Source organism: Dunckerocampus dactyliophorus, chromosome 19 (assembly GCF_027744805.1).
Source record: "Dunckerocampus dactyliophorus isolate RoL2022-P2 chromosome 19, RoL_Ddac_1.1, whole genome shotgun sequence".
NCBI classification, from domain to species: domain Eukaryota; kingdom Metazoa; phylum Chordata; class Actinopteri; order Syngnathiformes; family Syngnathidae; genus Dunckerocampus; species Dunckerocampus dactyliophorus.
Genome location: NC_072837.1, coordinates 15,490,927 through 15,514,832, shown reverse-complemented (window position 1 = coordinate 15,514,832; position 23,906 = coordinate 15,490,927). Strand labels below are relative to the sequence as shown.

The 23,906-nt window shown below is 41.6% G+C and overlaps 1 protein-coding gene across 19 annotated transcripts in view; it reads left to right on the top strand.

The window, feature by feature from the left end:
• afdna (afadin, adherens junction formation factor a) overlaps positions 1 to 23,906 on the top strand; it is an 83,169-nt gene that overhangs the window by 38,646 nt on the left and 20,617 nt on the right. For 15 of the 19 annotated variants that reach the window (XM_054762781.1, XM_054762779.1, XM_054762780.1 and 12 more), the window contains 14 exons: positions 1,730 to 1,824; positions 1,907 to 2,157; positions 4,610 to 4,679; positions 6,075 to 6,145; positions 6,227 to 6,294; positions 6,378 to 6,583; positions 7,124 to 7,144; positions 10,247 to 10,392; positions 10,484 to 10,578; positions 10,669 to 10,934; positions 11,173 to 11,316; positions 11,408 to 11,606; positions 14,512 to 14,618; positions 15,836 to 15,916. In XM_054762781.1, coding sequence (XP_054618756.1) covers positions 1,730 to 1,824; positions 1,907 to 2,157; positions 4,610 to 4,679; positions 6,075 to 6,145; positions 6,227 to 6,294; positions 6,378 to 6,583; positions 7,124 to 7,144; positions 10,247 to 10,392; positions 10,484 to 10,578; positions 10,669 to 10,934; positions 11,173 to 11,316; positions 11,408 to 11,606; positions 14,512 to 14,618; positions 15,836 to 15,916 — 1,820 coding nt within the window. The remainder of the gene's footprint in view (positions 1 to 1,729; positions 1,825 to 1,906; positions 2,158 to 4,609; positions 4,680 to 6,074; positions 6,146 to 6,226; positions 6,295 to 6,377; positions 6,584 to 7,123; positions 7,145 to 10,246; positions 10,393 to 10,483; positions 10,579 to 10,668; positions 10,935 to 11,172; positions 11,317 to 11,407; positions 11,607 to 14,511; positions 14,619 to 15,835; positions 15,917 to 23,906) is intronic. The other 4 variants (XM_054762797.1, XM_054762782.1, XM_054762796.1 and 1 more) reach the window with 1 other exon arrangement.

Genomic DNA, 23,906 nt, shown 5'->3' with positions numbered 1-23,906 from the left:
GCGCACTTTGCTTGATGCTTTCTTTCACATTATTTTTAGAAGCAGCTCTCTGGGAAAATGAACGGGTATCAGAAAAACCTCAAAGTTGTTTTTTTACTCCCAAAGAAGCCAAATCTTCCCGTTTCTCCTCAGTGTACTAACGTGCTTCCTTTTTTGCCTTTACTAAACTTTGTTTTACTAATCAATAATGCCTCGCAGTGACGTATATTATCTACATTTTTTGAAAGTGCATATTAATGTACGTCATTAGAAAATAGAAACAACAATAGTTATGCTGTCGCTTGTTTACTCTGTAGTCCCTTATTGGGCACAGTTGAACATTGCACACACACATTTCAATGAGCTAAAACAGTTTGTGTATGGACGAAAAGCCAAAACACATGCTGAAAAAGTACTTTGTGTGTTTGTTTATATGTGCATGTGTTACAGCGGGGGTGTCTAAATGTGGGCAATGCATACTCTGATATATTTTGTGCAGTAAATATCTGAAAAGCAATCCAACGTGGGTCAATATATGCTAAGATGGGTGTGCAAAGGTTCGTCAAGCAAAGGCCACATAGTGAAAAATGAAAGGATGCAACTTTGACACTTTGGTTTTGTAAAAGCTATGCTAAGAAGTTATGTATATTGTAGATGTAAGAAAGAACTGCATCTCAGCTTTGGGATGTAAGTGAAAAAGCCTATTATTAATATCAACTTCAGTCTTTGCTCTTTTTTTCAAATGTTTTCTTTTTTTTTAATTTTCCAAATATTTCCAACTTTCTTCTTCAATAAATTTCTATTCTCGTTTCAGAATATGATGACCATTCCCATAAAATTGTAACTTTTTCCCCAATCTAGTTTTTCAAAAATTATATTTTGTTTTGTTTGTCTCATAATAGTATGTCTTTAAAAAAGTTTATTTTTTCTTAAATATTTCAACTCTGTGCTATTAAAATATATTATTTTTCTTCATAATATTACGATTTTTTTCTTGTTTGAATACGACTTTTTTTTCTTAATATTTTTATTTTACGCTTGTCAAATTACAGTTTTTTTTTTCCTCCAACACTTTCAACATTCTTCTGGAAATTTTTTTTGTCATAATCATGACTTTATTCCCATAATGTGATAACTTTTTCCACAACTTAAATTTCCAAAAGTTACCACTTCATGTTGTGTTTCTCATTATATTACAAATTTAAAAAAAAAATCAATTTTATTTATTATTTCAACTCTATGCTACTGAAATGACATTATTTTTCCTCATAATATTACGTTATTCTCGACTGTTACAACTGTTTCTCCTTAGATTACAGTTTTTTCAATCATAATATTTGGACTTTATTCTTGTAAAATGACTGCTGATTTTTCCTCCTTTTTTTCCTTTTTTTTTGTTTTTAAAAAATTAAAATTGTAGTTTCTAAAAAAATTTAGAATGTGCCATGGGCCAATAAAGTCATCCGGTGCTAAGCTTTGCTAGCTAGTACTAGCTTTGTGTTATAGCTGACCAAGAAAATTGGTGTAAGATCTAATAATGTATCTCATTAATGAGTGCATGTTATTTTTTAGAACATGCTGAGGGCCAGTAAAAATTTGATGTGGACTAAAATTGGCCCCCAGACCCCAGTTTGGACACCCCTGCCTTCCAGTGTGCATTTGACTAGTTGTCTTTTTTCATTTCAGTGCGGCCCCACCTTGAGCTAAATATGACATTTTGTCCTGGTGTGTTTTTTTTTTTTTTTTGCAGACGGCTCCGACTCACGGGACAAACCAAAACTGTATCGTCTGCAGCACAGCATCACCGAGGTGGGCTCCGACTGCACAGACGACGGAGCCATCCAGGTAAACGATGTTCTAGCTGGACTTCAGTGTTTTCATTTGAAGTTCTGATGGACCTACTGCCGCTGTCTGCTTCTGCCTCAAGCTGCTCGGCCCGGGCATCCTTCCCCACCACTGCAACCTGACGCACAGCGAAGGCATGGTGACGGTGACGCCGCATGGCCCCGACGCCGACACCTTCGTGGACGGCCAGCGCATCACCGAGACGGTCGTGCTGCGTTCAGGCTCGACGCTGCAGTTTGGCTCATCGCACGTCTTCAAGTTTGTGGACCCACTGTACGACCAGGGTGGGAAGAGGGAGCCGGCGTCCATGATGAGGAGCAGACACAAATCCGGGTGAGAGACTCACTCTGTTTTGCTGCTTCTGCATGTGCAAGTCATCTCCGCCCCCTTGCTCCTTGCTCGCCATCTGTGAAGGGAGGAAAAAGACCAGGGTGGTGTTTGCAGATGATGAGGTTTGGAGTTGGCCGCACCGGGCGGGAGATGAAGGGAAGGCATGTTGGAGGGGGAGAAGGAGGAGGAGGAAGAGGGAAGGCTTGGAAGGACTGGGGAAATGAAAGGAGCTGCCCTCTAATCTGATCAACGTGGTACAGGGTGCGGCCTCCTCCTCCTCCTCCTTCTCCGCTCACACACTTAGAAGGAGGAGCAGACGTCCGATAAGAGGAGCAGCACGAGGATGAAGGCGCAAGAAGAAGAAAGGATTTAAAACTGGCTTGAAAGAACTCACGAATGTGACTCACTTCTGCATGCACGTGTGGTAAAGTTGCTAACTCTCTTTACTGTTCATTACCTCCCCCAAGGAGCTTTAATTTCAGCCCAGGGTGTTGTTAGCATAAGATGATGTGTTCACATGAGTCGAGGGTTACCTGCTAGACTGATTAACTGACACGCATTCTCATGGTCAGGTGGCTTGAATTAGATTTACCCAGCGAGTAGGAAGCAACAAAAGTGAGCGTGTGAGGGCTCAGTTCCACTTGGATTTCTGCAAAACTTAATAACGGATCAATAATTCTGGTAAATCAACCATAGAGTTTATTTAAACATCAACATTTGACTGGCTGTGTTTTCTGAGTGGTTGAACTGCCTGATTGTCTCTTTGAATGCAACCGTTGATTGATTTTCAGGACGTGGCTGATCCGATCCGATCGACTATCCTGTTCCAATACCAGCATGATTTACGAAAATTGCTGGTACAACGGAGATTTCCGATCCATGAGCCATGTCTGTACTTTATTGTTGTCAGCTTGTTTTTGTCAACAAACATAGATGGACTATCCACAAGCGTAGATAGAAAACCTAGATAGCGTATCAGCAAACGTGAACAGAAGAGTATTAGCAAACGTAGAATATCAGCAGATGTAGATAGAATAGTATCAGCAAACAGAGTATAAACATAGCCAGAAGAGTATCAGCAGACATAGAGTATAAATGTAGCTAGAAGAGCATCTGCAAACATACAGTAGATAGAAGAGCATATGCAAACATAGATAGAAGAGTATCAGCAGACGTAGATAGAATAGTATCAGCAAACAGAGTATACATGTCGCTAGAAGAGTATCAGCAAACATAGATAGAAGAGTATAAACGTAGCTAGAAAAGCATCAACGAACGTAGCCAGAAAGGTATCAGCAAACATAGATGGAAGATTATCAGCAAAAGTAGTTGTCAACTAATATAGCGGTCTCCACACATGTACTGCAGCCGTTGTCCTCACTCGTGTCTCACACACACACACACACACACACACACACACAGCCTGACACGTTCACGGCCACACAAAACAGTTGGATGTCTACACCACACAATACCTCTGGGTGGCTCCAATAAATATCATTCTAGCCCGTGGAGAGGAGTTTATTACAGCCCCAAATAAAATAAAAATGACGCAGCACTGCCTTTGTGGAGACAGCTATGATCGCTGAGATTTTAGCTACATTTGCCGATATTATTTTTGGCGCGGTTGCATAAAGCAAACAGTGCTCTGGTATCGGCAGGTATGAAGGTATCTGGGTCGGATTGGAAGTGGAAAACTGTGGATCGGTGCATGCCTGATTGATCTGTAATTGTCATTTTGCGCCCACATGGAGGTGTAATCACACAAGTGCCTCTGATTTTCCGCTCTGTTGTTAGTGTAAGTGAGTGGATGCACAATCGGGTTTGTCAGTTTTCTTCTCCTTGCAAGCTCTCACAGGAAAAGCTCACTGTTACATTTTGACAACTGGAAGTGATGTTTGGCTGCATAACCTTTTAAAAGCTGTGAGCCAAGTGCAATGTAATATTTTTCCTCCTGCACACAAATACCAAAAACATCATATTTTGCTGCTGTGCTCTACCCTCCCCCCCACTTGCCAACATGTACACGGAGTCAAGCATGTGTCACTTGGAGTGAAACTCTCCACATGTTGGAATGTCAAGCTGTAATTGTGTCATCCATCTGGTAAATGTTGATTGTTGGGAACAGGCAGGGATTAGCTTGCGTTGATGCAACAAGACACCAACTGGTATCCTGCAGCTCGGAGCGTCACCTCTCTCGCTCACCCGCAAAATTGTGGTTGAGCCGGGCTGCGTTCCAATTCTCCGCCTTGCTAGTTTATCGGCTCGGGAGACACATGGAAAAGTTCTGTCTGCACGACAGCTCATGGAGCACTTTAATCTCCCGCCTCCTTTAGCCGGGATTGTCAGCGTTTAGTGGCATTGTGGTGTGCATTGTTTGCGTCACACTAGATTGCCGCACAGGAAGCGGGCAGTGAAAGGTCTAAACTGACGCGCTTGTGTGTCTGTGCTGCAGCAGTGTTCCCGAAACCACCTTTGACCTGCAGGGAGACATCCACAGTGGGGCTGCCCTGCCCACCAGCAAGGTAACCAGCATGCACACACAAGCTTGTATGTTCAGTGACGTGGCTAAAACATTATTAACCCCTTGCTGTTTAACCGTCTTTTTACTCATTGCCCCCTATTCGCGTTCTTAGTCATGTCATACGTCAATAGAAAGTTTATTTCGCTGAGATTTGACTGACTGATATACAGCATTCCAGGATACATTTATAACTGCAGGCTCCATGAACAGAAATGTTAGACTAGTCGCACATATAAACGTGAATGGAACTCACCCTGGAAGCCTCACAGTACCGTCGTCCCTTGCTACATCGCGGTTTGAACATAGCTCGCTCACTTTATCTTGGTTTGTCAAACATTAATTAATAAATGATGACTGTTTTGTGGTTGACTACGAGCTATTAGTACTCAAAAATATTGAAATACAAGTCATATGTAGTATTCTGGCACAAGGCATCTGTAATGTTACATTGATGAGACATTAGCTTAGAATACTTTACCTTCACACTGCATGTAGTCAGCCATGGCATGTCCGACTTGATAGAGTGGGGAAAAAAAAGTCCTCCCATTCTGTGTGGAAGTGGTAAGTTGTGGGCTTCATACTTCTTCTCCATTCCGTTAGAAACCCTGTTATGAGTTAAGAATACATAAATTGGAGGCTAACTAGTTAGCTCGGTAGCATTTTGTGTTTAAAGTGATGGCTGTCTCGTGACCCTGCAGTGACCCCGTAGCCTGCGCATTACAGTTGGCAAAGTGATATAAACCTAAGAATAATAGGAGTGTAAAGGTGACTATGGGGGTGTTATTTCATGTCTATAGGGCTCTAATAATGGTACAAAAATGTATTTAGAAAGTCATAAACAGGTTTTCTATGGTCTAACTACGAAAATATTCCATTTATTAATATTGAATCCTACTTCATGGAAATTCACTCATCACGGGGAGTCTGGAACCAGTTAATTGCAATAAACGAGGGACAACTTAATCCAAATGCACATAAAAGGTCCTGTTATGGTGTCAATGGTCAAATGAATGTTAGAGGAGTCCCAATTTAATAATGATATCGGCAAAAAAAGTATCATATTTTATCAGCCTACATATAAAATCTCCAATATCAGCACTCCGATACAAGAAGTCCATTAGAGACTCTGCTCCAGCACTTGTATCCAGCAGCACCCGGACCCAGCATGTAGAAACCACGTGACCACAACAACAGCGTGTGCGCTAACGTGCTAATAAAGTCAGCAAGGAGCAGGTGTGACGAGTACAAAACCCGTCATGCACAAGTCTGCCGCGACAGTGATGTCGCAGAGTTGACGTCATGTCACTCATTCAACTCTAACAAAGCGCGGGGTTGTGTTGTTGAGGGCCATTTGCAGATCTTTTTATTTTTTTATTGTGTGTGCACACCTGTGCAGAGCTCAGGTAAGCTGGAGATGGAGCGAGGAATGGTCAAGCCCATGATCAGAGGCGAGCTGCAGGACGGCAGGTAAGACACTCCTCCACCACCATCCTCAACCGCCTTCCGATCCCTCGCGCCAATCTTCTCATGGTGTCGTTTGCTTCGCAGGTCCCAAGATGTCTCGGCGGAGCGGTCGGAGTTGACTCTTCCAGCCAGCATCGAGTTCAGAGAAAACTGTGAGTGTCAACGACCCAGTGAAACATGAACTGTTAAAGTACAGTAAGTAAAAGATGGTGTCTGTCTGTGTCCATCCACACAGCTGAAGACACGTTCCTGTCGGCCATCATCAACTACACCAACAGCTCCACGGTGCATTTCAAACTGTCGCCCACGTACGTTCTGTACATGGCCTGCCGCTACGTCCTTTGCCCCGCCTACCGGCCCGACATGTCTCCCTCAGAGAGGACGCACAAGGTCATTGCCATCGTCAACAAGATGGTGAGCATGATGGAGGGAGTCATCCAGGTGAGTGCCACCCACTTTTCACCCTCTCCAGTTTTTCCGTTTTGACGGCTTTATCTATCACACGGTTGTCTTATTTTGGCCGCCCGCCGTCGCCTCATCCCGTCCCACAAACCACCTCACCTATTGTCGTCACCACGACACACCCGTTGTCCGTCACACCACACTTCACCTCTGTTGTACCGGTGCTGTTGTCTGTCTCCGTCTGCCCACAGCACAACGCTACGCTCACAAACATGGCTTCTCTCCACCGTTTATTACGTGCATTTCAAGGTGGCATTGATGCTGACGTGGCCCCTGGAATATGTAAATGATTCCTCACCGGGGGAGCTTTCATTTACAGTCCAAACAAATAAAATCTGTATGCGATGAAGTGTGAAATTTTCATTGTGTGAACCATGAACGTGTGTGTGTGTGTGTTTGTGTGTGTGTTCTCTACATGGCGTTATCCATACTGTAGCTGTTGACGTGTTCTCTCTCTGTCCTGTCAATGTGTCCTTCCTCCTCCACCTCCTCTCCTTCCTCCCTCCTCCATCCATCCAGGAAAGTCCTGAAGGGGATCAGGTAGGATAGCACGTCACGATACGGCTGCTACAGACTTGTCCACGTCTCTCTCTTTTCTCTCTCGTCTCACTCTTTTTCCTCTCTGTCTCTCCCAGGGCGGGCGATTTAGAATGTTATTGCTTTAATTTTAATGTTTGCTCCTGCAAATTTAAACCCCCAGTCTTGTCAGTGAAGTTTTGATGAGACATAAAAGCCTCAAAGTACTTTTTAATGACGTTTCAGTGCATGTTACTCTATACTGTGTGCACGTGTGACATGAATTTACCATGTGTCACCCACGTCTCTCTCTCTCTCTCTCTTTACACATCACCAGCCTCACTTCCACCGTAACACCCTGAAAACGACTGATATTTAGGGACAATTCATACATATAGATTAGTTAATAGATAGATCACACTTTCAAGCATTTGTAGGCAAAGCCATGTGTAGTGGAACCTCTGTTTTTAACTCATTCCAAAAGGTCAGACAAAAACAGAAATGTATAAAATCCTTTTCCCTTACGAAATAATGTAAATCCAATTAAACCGTTCCAGACACCCAAAAGTATGAGGGAAAAAATACATTTCATAGAGCAATACATTTGCATGCGTATATTCATCATATTACTGCAGTGTTGCAGACCTTTCGTGCAGCCTGGCGAGATTGAATTCAGTGGTGTTTCTCTCCTTTTTTATTAAGGTTCTGGCACCTGTGGGTTATTTTGCAGCCGTCCTCAATCTAAATGAAGTAAATAAATTAATTAATTAATCCTCTAGACGCCCAAAAATATGAACCAAAAATACACTTAATTAATTAGATTTTTTACATGCAGAAAGCAATGTGAAATAGAATATGAGGAATGGATGGAACTTTAATGAAATAGATTTACATGCGTTTATTCATCATATTACTGTTGATGCGGACTTCCCGTGCATCCTGGAGAGATTGAATTTAGTAGTGTTTCTCTCCTTATTTATTAAGGTTCTGCCACTTGTGGGTTATTTTGCAGCCATCCTCAATAATAAATAAATAAATAAAAGACGCACAGACTGTTTGAAAAGCCTATTTGCCTAACACTCTCAAATACACAGTGTGCTGAACGTCTCGTCAGTGATTTTAGGAAGAAGAAAGGAGACAGAAACTGAGTTGTTCATCATTCTGCACACGTCCTATGAACAAATATTGTATGTGCAATATTGTATGAAAACTGAGACAAAATTTTAGCGGCAACATTCGCTGAAAACCAAATCATACGAAAGCCAGAGGCGTCTAAAAGCGAGGTTCCACTGTGTTTATAAAGTCATGGTAATGTGCACTCATGTCGCCCAACCTTGTCAACTATCTTGGCTGCTTCTTGTTCTTCCGCTCTCACTTTCCTTTCGTGCTTCTTTGACCAGCCCTTCATTGTTGTCGTTGCTGCTGCTGCTTCTTCATCTTCCACCCTAACAGAAATGTCTCAAAGAAAGAAATGCGGCCGTGATAATGCATCCTTCCACAGCTGGAAAACTAAGCAACAAGCGCAGCATCCATCCAGACTAATGCCGTTCAGCTTCCAGGACGTGCCTGTCACTAAACAAAACCCGCAGCTAAAAACCAAAACCCAGTGCAGCCATGTCTGTCCCATCGTTGCATCCATTCTGTGTGACATTGCGCTTCTTTTCCGACTGGACGGTGTGGACGAGAGACGAGTCCATCTCTTTTCAGCGCTTCATTTGCCATCCGTCTGTCTTGTTCATCTTGTCATTTAGCATCACCTTTCATTTTGGATGCACTCAGCTCCAGCTTTGTTCTGTTTGGTTTGTTTGACCTTTTCCAAGGCAGGGATAGATGAGTGCCCTCTCTCTTTGGTGGGGAATTAACCAATCAGCTCTCTTGACACCAAGCATAGTCCTCCACGTCCTTGTCAGGCCCACAAAAACGGAATAACTTTAGCCTTATGGAACGATTAAGCATATCATGAATCATTTACTTCCAAAGGAAGCTAAATAGTGGCCCAAGAACTATAAAAGCAGGGGTGTCCAAAGTTATTGGCCGGAGCATGGCACATTATAGATATAAAATTTAAAAAAAAACACTCCCCCGAGGCGTATGGAGAAAAAAAATAAAGGTAAATAATGCATGCAACCTTAAAAAGCCCTAAAAATGCCTATTTTTGATACTCTAAACCCTGTAATATGGCTCACACTTGGTAAATTATTTTTTTTATACATGAAGAAATAATTATAGGCATACCGCATATGGTACTGTACTTACAAAACTTGCATCTTGTCATCTTTTCAAAAGTATATTCCTGCTGGAAAATGTTCATTGACTTTTGAGACAACGCCCTCTGCTGGATTCGTAGCTGCAACACCCTTTCTGTTTTTTTGTCCCCCCCCACAGATACCGTCATCAATTCACTATCCATGCTATACCGTTCTATATCGTCAAAAAAAGCATTATGTGGGGGTACAAATGCCGAACCATGACTAGAAAGAGCACAGAACACATACAACAATTCACTCACATTCATACCTGTGGACATTTTAGAGTCTCCAATTAACTTAACATGCATGTTTTTGGAATGTGGAGGAAGCCAGAGTAGAAAACGTACGCACACAGGTGGAGATCATGCTAACTCCACACAAAGATGTCCAAACGGGGATACTTCTGATTTTCCTGACTGTGTGGCCAACATGCTAACCACTAGGCCACCATGCGGCCGACGTTAGATTACATTCATTATTCAATAAGTGAATAAAAATGTCATGCCATGTCATGTAAGGTGTGGAGGAAGCTGGTGTCTGGTGACCTGATGCATCTCTAAAGGACTGGTCACTAATGTCTCAGCCGAGCTCTCAGTAATCCAAAAAGAATCAGTGTTGTCATCGGCTGACAGTAATGACCAATCCTCATTCCGGGGAAGGTCACGGTTGGGGATGGAGTGTGCCAGGCGTGAGTCTATCCCTGAAGTAACAACTGCTCCTTCTTGGCTGCCACTCAAACAGAAAACCCCTCCCTCACACCCTCTTAACTTCTCCCACTCTCTTTGGACTCTCATCAATACATCATTTGTGTGTGTGCGTGTGTGTTTGTGTGTGTGTGTGTGTGTGTGTGTGTGCCATGTTATGGATAATGCTACAGAAACAGAAGAACATCGCGGGCGCGCTCGCTTTCTGGATGGCCAACGCCTCTGAGCTGCTCAACTTCATCAAGCAGGACCGAGACTTGAGCCGCATCACACTGGACGCCCAGGACGTCCTGGCCCATCTGGTCCAGATGGCCTTCAAGTCAGTCTTTGTGCACGTTTGTGTCTGAGGTAGTCACCTCAACAGAATAACATGTATGGAAAATGGATGCATGTAATGTGTGCATGTGCAGGTACCTGGTCCACTGCCTCCAGGCTGATCTGAACAACTACATGACCGCTTTTCTGGACGACCCCGAGGAACACAATCCCCAGAGGCCCAAGATAGGTAAGCGCAACCACCATTCTGTAAAGCCAACACAAGAAAACATGTACCAACAGCTGATAACTTAAAATAAGAAACGTGTCCTTTTTGCAGAGGACGTCTTGCACACTTTGACGGGCGCCATGTCACTGCTGCGGCGGTGTCGTGTCAACGCCGCCCTGACCATCCAGCTTTTCTCGCAGCTCTTCCACTTCATCAACATGTGGCTCTTCAACAAGTTGGTGACGGACACGGACTCGGGACTCTGTTGCCACTACTGGGGCGCCATCCTGCGGCAGCAGCTCAGCCACATCGAGGCCTGGGCCGAGAAGCAGGGCCTGGAGCTGGCTGCCGACTGCCACCTCAGTCGCATTGTTCAGGTAGGAGGAGACGACATGAAAAACACCTTGCAAACCCAGTTTCATGAAATTATTCCTGACGTATGCTGGTCTTGGACGCCTTGCTGGTTTTCCACATTTGAACATTTAAGTAGTTTGAATTGACTTCTGTTTTTCTAAAAACACATTTATGACATTACCAATGCTTTGATTATTCACCAACTCAACATCTGGGGACGAGGAAGTGTTGCTTAGCATGTTTTATGTGTGTATCCTCCAGGCCACCACGCTGCTGACTATGGACAAGTACTCTATGCAAGACGTTCAGAACATCCATAGCACTTGCTTCAAGCTCAACTCCCTGCAGCTGCACGCCCTCATGACCAACTACCACTGTGCTCCCGACGAGCCTTACATCCCACCCGTGAGTGCAATGCTCGTTTCCAAGCTTCAAAGCTGTCAACACTACTTTCAAATGATTTCCTCTCTTTCTTTTTTTTTCCCTCCGCACACAGGAGTTGATCGACCACGTGGTGGCGGTGGCTGAGAACACTGCCGACGAGCTGGCGAGGAGCGACGGCCGGGAGGTCCAGCTGGAGGAGGACCCGGACCTCCAGCTGCCTTTCCTCCTGCCCGAGGATGGCTACTCATGCGACGTGGTACGCAACCTTCCCAATGGTTTGCAGGACTTCCTGGACCCGCTGCTGCAGAGAGGTACAGCCTTTCATCATTGACTCATGAATGCTTTGTATTGATTCTCTGCAGTTAGACAGTACATGAGGATTCGGTCAGGATGTTTAATTCAGGGGTGTCCAAACATTTTTTCAGCAAGGGGCCACATGAAAAATGAAAGGATTTAACTTTGATATGTTGTAAAGCAACACATGTAGATATGCTAGGTAAGTTATACTGTAAACTGTTATACTGTATAGCATTAAGGAAAAAACTTTTTTTCTTTTTAAGTTTTGCTGGGGTTTTTTGTTACTTTTTTTTATTAGATTGAATTAAAATTTTAAATTTTTTCTGGTAATATTTTGACTTTATTCTTGTAATACTGGATTTTATCCAAACTAATTTTCCAGAAATTACAACTTTATTCATTTATTTATATTTCTTTCTTTAAATAGTACTATTTAAAAAAAAAAATACCTGTGTTTTCTTTAATATTTAATCTCTGTGCTACTAAAATAAAAAATATATATATATTCCTCATAACATCATTATTCTCATGAAATTTTGACTTTATCTTGTTAGAATACGACTTTTTTCTCTTAATATTTTGACTTTATTCTTGTGAAATTATTTTCTTTTTGTAATTCTGATTTTATTTCTATAATATTTTGACTTTATTCTCATAACATTACAGTGTCACAATTTTTTGCAACTTAATTTTCCAAAAAATTACAACTTTGTTTGTTTCTTATATTATATCTTAAAAAAAATAACTTAAAAAATATATATACAGTCAAACCTGTCTTAGCGGCCACCTTTATAGAACGGCCACCTGCCTATAGCAGCCACTGAAAAATCCCCCGCAGCAAATTTACATGTTATAGACCCTGTGTATAGCAGTCACCTGTCCAACGCGGCCAGCGGCCACCCATTTTGTCTCCCTTGGTCAATATCTGACCGCATAGAGCAGCCAAATTACCGACTCAAGTAGAAGCTTCATGCACGAAAAAGTTTTGTTTTTCAATCAGTGAAGCCGTCGTGTGTAGACTTTAATTACTGAGTCCTAGCTCAGTCACAATCATTCACAAGATCCACACAAACTGTCAGTTGTTCCACATAAAAAGCCGTCTTCTTTTGAGCTTGCTATTTCCTGGTCAAACATGTAACTTTAAGAGCATTTGCACCAAAACATTACCGCAAAGTAGGCTGGGAACAGGACGTGCTCCCAACGACGCTACAATTAAAAAAAAAAAAAAAAAAAAAAACATACGCTAGCATGCATGCGGCAGCGGGAGCAAAACTGAGTTCGGTTGTACCTAATTGAAGTATTTTAGAAAATACTCGCGTTATTTTTGATCAATCCTCATCCACAAATCCATCAAAGTCCTCATCTTCTGTATTCGACACAAGAAAAGCCGTCTTCTTTTCCGTTCGCTACTAGTCTGTTAACTTGTCAGTGTTATTCAGCTCCGAAGCAAAGAAGGAAACTTCTCCTGTTGCTTCTGCCAACTTTATTTATTGAACGCGGCCACCAGACAGCAGCTCAGAACACACACACATCTCTCAGCATCGTCTCTCCTTCCTGCTTGCCCACAAGGCAAAGGTTAAACAAGCCCCACTACATAGCTGTCCCGGCAATGCCTGTAATAAATGACACCGTTTATTTCCTGGTGTGCACTGGTCAATACTGTAATGCCGCTTGTTGTGGGGAAGGAGAGACTCATGTCGCCGATGCACTTTAATGGCTTTATTAACAGCGGAGAACACTGCAGGACTTTACATCCACGCCAACATAAACACACTTCCCAACACTCTCGAAACTCACAGCTAGCACTGAGCCAAGCTCTCCTGCTCGGGACGCCCACCGTCACTTCCCGATGAACTAAAGCTGTAATGACACTCTGCCGTATAAAAAGTAAAATATTAAAAACAAGTGTAAGACATTACTAGCATAGCTTTGTTCTGTGGGTCGTGGATATATTCTATCAGTTATTATTAAGCCTCTAGCTTCCTTTTAGTAAGTAAAATCTTTGGCTATGATTGCACTACATTGTCATGTAGACCTACAAAGTACACTTGGAAGAACAAGAGGTGAATAAATGTATTGCAACTGATGTGAAACTGATGAGGGGTAGGATTAAATAAGCTTTGCTTCTTCCTACTCCTTTTTGGACATGCAAAATTGTGAATTGTACTATGTGATGTGCTACTGTTTGACTCATGCATGTTCAGGATGAATTAAAACCATGAACCATGAACCATGATAATAACAAGCCTAGTAGTGCTGTACAACTTTTATCCGCAGTCCGCAGTGCCCTCTACTGGTCAACATGATTATTATTATTTTCCCTTTATTTCCTTTTTTTCCCCTCTACTGGTCAACATTCAAACTGGACGCCAACCTGTCTATAGAGGCCACCTGTCTATAGCAGCCACTTTTGCAGACTCCCTCTAGTGGCTGTTTGACTGTATATATTTCAACTTTATTCTACTAAAATGATGTTATTTTTCCCGACAATAATATGACGTTATTCTCATAAAATTATGATCGGTAGATTACAGTTTTCTTATCTTAATATTTTGACTTTATTTGTTTTACCAATGATTTTTTTCATTTTTGCTATTTTTGTTTATTTTTTTAGGTTTCTTTTAAATTATATTTCTAGAAGATGCCACAAACCAAAAAAAACAGCTGTGGGACGCAAATGGCTGCACTTTAGACACCCATGGTTTAATTGTACAGTGATTTTAATATTGTATTAAATTATTACTCACTTAGTGTGAATGAAATGTGTTTTTTGCTGAAAAAATGTCCCATTTCCTGCAGGAAAAAAAAAGTCTGCTAATTTGCGGGCTGAATGAATGCTGAATCTCGAATGTGCAGAGAGCTGTTGTATGAGACTCAGTGACTTGATCAAACTGTGTATGTGTGTGTTTTGTCCACCAGGGTTCTGCCGGCTAACGCCCCACCCTCGCTCACCCGGTACGTGGACGGTCCACTTTGAGGGGGCCGACTGCGACAGCCACTTCTCTGCTGCTGACAACTCTGACATGGTAGGACTTTGCGTTCGTGTGCGTGTGGTCCTGAAGAAAGCATATAATTTATGCTGAAATACACAACAAACACACACTCACATTTAATCAACACCAATCACACTGTAAACATGAGGGAGCTTAAAGCACAAAATGATAGAGCGTTTAAATGAGCTTAAATGTGTGCGCATGTCCTCTGTAATTGGACTGCTTAGCCCTATCTTTATAACGCGCACAATTTGAAGGTGTGTTCTGTGGCAGGCATGAAAGGTGACGCTTGTCTCGACATGCTTATCATTATTTAGCAGATGTCATATGGTCTTGGAGGTTTGCTGTCTTTACTCCGCAACAAACCAACACGTAAAAGCATCATTTCTCGGTGTATTTGATGGGTTTTTTTTCTTTACACTCTAGAAAGTGAGCGGTCATTGTGGTTTTACGCTGCAGGCTGTGTATTGCTCTTGCTTTAGCGTAAAAGCTTTACGTAATTGAGCCTGTAGAAAGCTTTGATGGGGAAGCATCACCGCAGCGCTGCCTGCTCTTAACCCAACACGAGCAGACACAATCACAGTATTTGATGTAAAGTCATCGTGTATATACAGTGTATTATATAACTAAGTAACAAAAGTGTGTGTTGACAATGTTACTGTAACTCACATGTCACGCTGGTGAAGGCGTAGCTTTGCCATTGTTGTCTTGTGGTCATCGTTTGGCTGCCAGTTTCCCGTCAATGGCCCAGCCACACACGACGACGCAACACACGCACACGCACGACACGGTAACGCAATATGGACGCACACAAATTCAATGCAGACGTTCTTTCATGTTCTGAAATATTTTTCACAAGTCTGACACAAGCCTGTTGATGTTGGCTTGCACTTTTGAGAGAATATTTTCTTGTGATGTGGTAAAGCTTGGTAGCTCTCAGTCTGTGTCTCCACACCCAGTCACCCAGCCCCGCACATGTGTGTGTGTGTGTGTGTGTGTGAGAGTGTGAGGGGGTGTGGGCAGTCGCGGTGTGGCTTTCATTCCTGACTCCTTTCCAGCGACCACCGGTTCCTCTGTGGTGTTCTCCTTCCCACCTCCTTCCCACCCTCCCACCCTGCCTCCCTCCATCTTCTTACTCCTACCTCCTTCCTCCCGCTGCTCACTTTCCCTCCACGACGCAGCCGATAGATAGCCAGAGGACTTTGTCGCCTGCTCCTTCACTCACTCTTTGCGTACGTCTCTCCTTTCAGCCAATGAGGAAAGAGCCGGAGGTCGTCACGGTGACGCTCAAGAAGCACAATGGCATGGGCCTCAGCATCGTGGCCGCCAAGGTAAGCCAACCCTCGAGCTTTCCTAGAACCTTCTTTTAATAATAAAGAGCTGGCAAGAAATGTGACAGGAAGTCCGAAAATAAGCGGAATGTTTCAGTTTTGGCTGCTGAGATGTGGAGCGTGCGGGAATGTTGAGTGTGAGCAAAAGGACTATTTTCACTGTTGAGTCTGACGGCAGGCCAGAGACTAAACAGTGAGCCCAAACAAAAGGGTTCTGGGTGGTTCTGTTTAGTTTGCCTCCGTAGTGAGCACATAGAAGGGCTTTGTTGAAGTGGTGCTGCCGATCACGGTCTGTGCACATCCGGGGTCTCAAATTTGTGGCACCCCAGTTGACATCAAAGTGTAGTTGTAAGTACGATATTTATATTTATTTAAAGTGCTGATCACAAGAGATGGTCCAGGCACATTAACTTGGATAAGGTTCTTTAATTGGCTAAGCAGTAGCCAACACTGGATTCGCAATGAGCTCATCACACAGCGGAAATGAACAGGTGTGTCTCTAGACAGAACACTAACTACAAGCACGGTAAGTAAACACACGTGGCAGCTACTACTACTATGGGGATTCATAGTCAACATCTAGTATTTCTAAACATGTAACTTTAGCAAATTAATACAAGATAAGTCCCGCAAAGCATTGCTGGGAAGCCGGAAGCACCCCCAACGCCGTACATGCCCAAGTACGTGTTCAGAGTTAATGTATTAGTAGTAGGAGTTGCTGTATGGTCATGTGCGGCCCATGGCTGTTTTTTAAAAAAAAATTATTGGCCTGGCGCATTCTAAAAATGTAATTTAACAATTAAATGAAAGAAAAAAACAACAGCAGCAGAAATGGAAAAATCAGCAGTAATTTTACCAGATTAATATAAAAATGTTAAAGGTCAAAATATTATGAGGAAAAATAACACCTTTTAGTAGCATGAAGCTGAAACATTAAAGAAAAAAAGACACCTTTTTTTTTTTAAGAAAGGTGAAATAGTTGGAAAATTTGAAAAATAAAACGGCAACAGAAATGGAGAAAAACAACTACAGTTTTATGAGAATAAAGTACAACTATTAGGAGACAAAAGTCGTATTTTAATCAGGAAAAAGTTGCAATTTATGAATATGAGCATAACCCTGTAGTATGAGGAAAAATAATGTGATTTTAGTAGCAGAATTTAAATATTAAAGAAATATTTTTTTTAAATGGTAATATTATAAGAATATTATAACATAATAAAGTTTAAAGTTGGAGAAAATTAGGTTAGGGGAATAAGTCTAAATATTAAGGGAATAAAGTCATAATATTACCAGAAGAAAATGTGCAAAGATTATTTAAGAAGAAAGTTTAAATATTTGAAAATTAAAAGAAACAGCAAAGATTGCGAAGTTGATATTAATAATAGGCTTTTTCACCTAAACCACAAAGCTGAGATGCAATTTTTTTCTTGAAATACGTATAACTTCTGAGCATAGCTAAGTGGCCCTTGCATCCTTTCATGTTTCACTATGTGGCCCTCGCTGGAAAAAAGGTTGGACACCCCTCACACTGTGGCTCAGACTGTTACGCTGAACAATGACTTCCTGCCGTTTCCAACGTGTTGACAAGTCCAGTGTGAGTTCCATTTCAGCTAGTGCTTGCCCAAATAAAGAGTACCACAATGTATTATATTTTTATCTTTAGGTTTTATCATTTTTACCACTTTTGTTTGTTGACAAGGTAGTCAGGTAAGTTGAGTTTGAGAGCCCTGGTGTACGTAACCACTCCCAGAGTTCTTTTATTCCGCATCAAATCATCAGCCTAAACATGCTCAAACAGCATAGATGAAAGTGTGGGGGGAAAAAGCAAGTATTCTTTTGATTTAAGCTGCAAATCACTGAAATGTTCTTTCACCAAATATTTATGCCGTAATAGGCTGTGGCTTGATTTAGAATTCTATTCATTTAAACCATGAGGCTCCATTCATTGCGGCTCTTCTTCCTAATCCGAGCTTTCCTCAACTTCAAAACATTTCAAATACTAAAGCTTTGACTGCACAAAGATTGTTTCAGTGAAGTGACGCTCTTGCTGGATGAGCAACAGATGTGCACAGTGCTGCCATCTAGAGTTGTTATCTTACTGTGTGCAGCTGTAGGACTGCAAGTGAACCAAGCCAAAGTGAATGGATGACATGAGAGTCATCCATTCATGGTAAAAATGATGAACTGAGAGATGAAGAGACTGGTGGAAGGCAGCAAGTGTGACCCCTGCTGGCCAGTGTCGCTTACAAGGAGGTTTTCATCATGGCTTGTTTGTCCGCTGGCAGGATTATAAACTGATTATGAAAGTGGACGATGTGGTGGCCATTTATTCAGGTCTGTTTTGGTTCATGAAGGCCTCCGAGTGTTCTCGTCTACTTGGGTTCCTCTACCTCCACACGTCTCTCGCAAGACACCGACGTCTCGTCTCGCACACAGCCGAGTCGTGGCGTGTAAATATAAAGCCTCCTTCCTGCTCAAGGAGGCAACTTTCCTGCGTGGCCACTGTCTGCTCTGTGTGGGAAGGAAGGAGGTAGTGAGGAAGTCTCCTTGCTGTGTTTATTTTTCATGCTGTGTGTGTGTTTGAGTGTGTGATAGGAACGCCAGGTAGAGAGAGTTTTGTCCAACAGCTGCTTGGATTCTCAGTAAACTGGGCTGAGCTCTGTCCTCTTATATAACCGTGTGTGTGTGTGTGTGTGTGTGTGTGTGTGTGCGTGTATGTGTGTGTGTGTGTGTGCGTGTGTGTCTGTGTTTAATGTGACTGTTGGGGCAGCAGCGCTCCACCTCAGTCTAACCAGCCGGCGTCCCAAGCAGACATTTCCCCTCTGGATCACCATCTGCATTCCCGCCTGTTTTTTTTTTTTTTTTTTACACTGAGCGACTTGTGGAGGAATTTTGCCTCGCTTGGGAACTTTTAAAGCGGATCTTGCATCTCGTGGATGGGGTGGGAGTGGGGGGGTAGCGGCTTTTACACAGCTTGCAGCATTCCCGCCTCCTGTTTTCACAGGTGTTGGACTTTTTTCTGCTCAAGTTCAGCTGTAAATGGTGATTTTTTTTTTTTATTTTGACAGAGAGAGCTTAAGGACTTGTGAGTGCAGGATAGCAGACTGCAGTAGCGTCTGGGATAAGTGTGCGTCCCAGCGGGGACGACCCAGTGTGAACTGGTGTTGACAAGGTTACAGGGTGCAGCATGTGGTTCTCCGTGGTGGGCAGGAGAGACCAGGTAGGTGTGTGATACAAGGAGGCCTTTGCAATGAGTAAACAGTCATGTCAGTGAGTAGCTGTGCTGCTTGAATGAAGCACAGATGTGCATGTTGGTAGCTGGCAGCTTTAATGGCCTTCTGGGTTGTCTGTGTTTGCGTTAAGGACTGCTCTGTTAATAGTTAAACCAATGTACACACACGCACACATACACGCTCGGCATATGTGAACTTTTACAATCCTTCCATTCAGTTATTGGTAGTAGTTTTAGTTTTTACTACGCATGCAACACATTGACTCCCCCCTTTACATTCACTTTATGAGCGTTGTCACCGTGGAAGGTTGTACAGTTCATGTTTTGACCTCATTTTGAAAGAAAAAAAAATTGCTTTTTCAGTACTGACTCTGCTTCTTTTTACACTTGTACTTGCATGGCTGCTGTCAAGGTGCAGCCCAGACTTTTAAGCTGTAATAAGATTTAATGCATGGAATGATTGTGTGTTCACTGACATCACAATTACAACACAACAGTGTTAAATTGCTCACATTGTTAAGGGAGTTCTGTATTAGTTACACAATGGAGGGCAGAGCATTGCAGTACATGAAGCCCCATTGGTGTATGTGAAGTGTTGCTTGTGTGTTTGTTTGTTGGCTGGAGGAATGGAACAATAGCCGCCCCCTTCCCCATGAGGTTGGCAACAATGAAGGGATGTGCGGCCCTCACTGAAGTCTCATTTCCTGCTATGCAAGACTCAAAATGTTGTGCAGTTTTGTTCTCTTTAAAAAATAAAAATGTCAGTTTTTTTGTCAACTTTGCTTAGTGGGTTTTTTTTCCCCTACATTTCACCCAGGAATGAACAGGAGCATGGCATTTTCATCTCTGCCTGTCTTGTTAACCTTGGGTGTGGCCACTTGCTTGTAGCCAAAGTCAGGAAAATAGCTAAGAAGCCTTCAGGTCCAAACATGCTCCTGTTATCACGTTTTTCGCACAATTCAAATAGAAAAAGATGTATTTAAATAATCAGCAGGAACGTGTCCTGCGTTGGCTTCTTGGCTCTGTGTGGTGACACTGGCGCTTTGTGCAAAGGCTTGATGAATCAGGTGCACCCACAGAGCGTTTGCAAACACGGAGGCTTAAGGCAGGAATTTGCTTGACTGGTGCCAACATTTCTGTTCGGTCTGCTTTATGTCGACGTGGGTTTCGTACAATTGATTGCATTAGACGGCTTGCAAACTGTCAGCTGACACCTATCATTTCCTACAAGCATACACAACACGCCCGGCAGCTTAAAGGTGCGCTTGATTTCTCGTGTCGGGGCACCTTAAAGAAATATTCAGCCTTCATGCATGTGTAAGTGCATGTTCGTTTGTGTTTGTGTTGCTTGGTAGAAACCTGCTGTATGTGTGCACACGTTTCAACTTGTTACCTATTATTACGTATGCTCATGCAATTGTAACAAAAAGTGAGTAAAAAAAAACATGAAAAGCAAACAAATATGAAATACAATTTCTTTTGTTACTGCTTTTGGGGAGGGGAAGGTATCCAATAAAGCCAAGTAAAGTCAATGAGATTTGTCTCTCATTGCCTTTTGTTTGGAAAAAGTATCTAGAGCAGCATTTCTCAAATGCTCTCAACCAGGGACCCACATTTTCAAATGGTCATTAAGTCGCGACCCACTTTTATTGACATAATTTTTTATAAAAAAAATGTTTATGCTTTTATTTAAGTCATTTATATTTTATAATTATTTGTATTATTTTTTAGACATTTAAGTATTGGTTTTATTTCTTTTTTTATACACTTTTACTTAAGTCATTTTGATTTTGATTTTTCATACTTTTATTTAACTTATCTTTATATTTAATTCCGTCATTTCTTTTATTTCTATTTGCACTGCGATTGGCTGGCAACCAGTCCAGGGTGTACCCCGCCTCTCGCCCAAAGTCAGCTGGTATAGGCTCCAGCATACCCCCGTGACCCTAATGAGGATAAGCAGCATAGAAAATGGATGGATGGATTTTATTTATATTTTTTACATTAAAAAAAAAAAAAATTACTTTTCATACTTAGGTCATTTTTATATTTTTTTTAAAGTCATTTTAGTTGTATAGTTATTTTTTTTACACATTCAAGTGTTTTTATTTTATGTAGTTTTTTTTTTTACAATTATTTATATTTTAATTTTTTTTACACTTTCAGTTAGCTTTAAATTCAATTCCTTCATGTATTTTCATTTTTTTTCACTTTTAAGTTATCTTTATATTTAATTATTCTTTTATTTATTTTATTAATATTTTTTATACTTTTATTTAAGTCAAACCAGGCAAAAGTATTTTTTTAATCACATCTGTTAAAAAATAATTACACACAATCACATCCAAAGTGCATTTTAGAAAAAAATTCTGAATGCATTTTATCAAGAAAATGAGGAAACATTGAAATTAAATATCAAAAAGCCCACAAAATCAGAGATGTTACTAACAATTGTGCAATGAACATATACCAAGGAGGAAGATGACCAAAATATTGCTCAAATTTCCTTAAAAATACATCAGACATCAGTTATATATTACATATTTTAATGTAATTTTTGACTTGCAGTCTGCGATCCACCCAAAATGGGTCCTCGACCCACTTTGGGGTCCGGACCTGCCAGTTAAGAACCACTGATCTAGAGGGGCCTCTCACTAAGTTGCCAGCACCAATCCCTCCTGCTACGTCTTTATTCTCTGGCAGAGCAGGTATGCGGTGTGTTGAGAAGCAGAGTTACGATGCCATCTACTGTACGGAGTTGGAACGACAAGCAAGACCACAGACAGTCCCTTTATAATGTGCTTATGAGCGAAGAATGTCTGGGAAACACTGGGCATATTGCAAAAAAATCAGTTTAATAATCAATTCAGAAGTCGTTAAAAAATGTCTGTGTGCATATTTTGGGGGTTGGGGGAATTCCTCTGGTTTTAGTGTCTGACTCTTAAATGTCCACTGTAACGTACAAAAGACATGAAACCATCACAGCGATTTATTGTCCTCAGCTTAATGTCACACGCAGGACATTCATGCCAGCCTCCTCATTACGTGCATGCAACACACACGCACACACGCACACGCACAGACTTGGAGGCAGACAGCTGGAACATTGTGGGTCAGCTAGTTAGCAGCTGATGAATATCCGCTGGCATTTTTCATTCAGGGAAGTCAGGCGAATAAGTGTGACATTTAATATGCAGCTAGCGATAACTTTTAATGAATGCAAGCCAGACCACACTTTCAACTTCAGCAGGCAACATAAAAGTAATTGTTTGAACTCTTTCACTTTTTCCACCTACTTGAAAGGTCCGGCTACAGGAAGTCATTGATCGCCTTAACAATGCAACAAAGTCAACAATACTTACAGACTGAGAAAACAAGTTTGGACCTGAACAAGGTGCAGCTTTTGCTTTGTAAATTGCTTCATTTGATAAGCAAAAAGGATATTTTAAAAAGAGGGAGAAGTGCACAGGAGGCCATGTTTTTGGTTCCCCATGTGTGACTTAAACCAGGGGTGCCCAAAGTGTGGCCCCTGCGCTATTTAGGGCTCGCAGCTTGTTTTTTATTCTAAGAATGCAATTAATTGTTAAAAAAAAAAGAGCGAAACGGCACAAAGTAATGAGAAAAGGTTGAAATGTTGATGCTAATTGTATATTGAAAATACCCTTTGTTACCTAGAACACTTCGCTGACAGATGCCCACTTTTTGCAGGGGTTACTCTCCAGGACCATTGATACGTCTGTACACGGCTCGCTCCTCCCTGTTCCTCCTGCTAGCTTGACGTTAACATTCTCCTCCGATTTTGGATCAACATTTGCAATAAAAGCAATGTTGTAAATATTAGGTTAGATTCCTTCTTTGCTCAATTGCTATTGTTCACTCGCGACACCATCCAGTTTTAAGACCTAAATATGCCTCACACACTGACTAAACACATTTCAAGTATAAAATGTTTAGCTACTCACCACTAACGAATGATAATGTACGATGATCCATGAACACATGGAATGGGAGTCACGGTGTAGGAGTTCTACGTTGCGTTCAAGGATCGCTGAACAAAGTGCAAAATCTCAATGCTTGATGAAAAAAACCATCAGTGAAGCATAAAGGCAAACATGTAAAAATTGCGGGTGTTTTTAACTGTGGTACATGTGGGTTGTTCATTTTACCTGTGTTATCATATACAGTTGTGTGCGAAAGTCAGGGCACAGTATTTTTTGTGTATTAAAAAAATGAATATTTGTATTTATAGTCTCTCTGGTATATGGGGAAAAAAGACAATATTATCAGGAAACATTAATGCATAGTTACATTTTATTTTACAAATTGAACAAAATTACAAAACATAAACATTATTTTGGGATGTGCAAAAGTCGGGGCACCCTACAGTGTCAGTACCTTCAGTGGCAGGTGTAAACGCTTAATATAGCCAACTACAAGTCTCTGCATTCTATTATTTGGGATTTTCCCCCATTCTTCCTTGCAAAAGGCTTCCAGTTCTGCAATATTCTTGGGTCGTCTTGCATGCACAGCTCTTTTGAGGTCTACCCAATGCGGTTCTTGTAATATTACAACATTATTCCCATATGATAACTATTTCCTCAACCTAATTTTTCAAAATTTACAACTTTATTTTGTTTTGTTTGTTTCTCATAATATTTAGACTTTTACGACTTTTAAAAAGCTTACACTTTTAAAAAGCATAGATAAATCTACTTTTTTCTCATAAAAATGAAACTTTTGTTTCTTAATATTTTG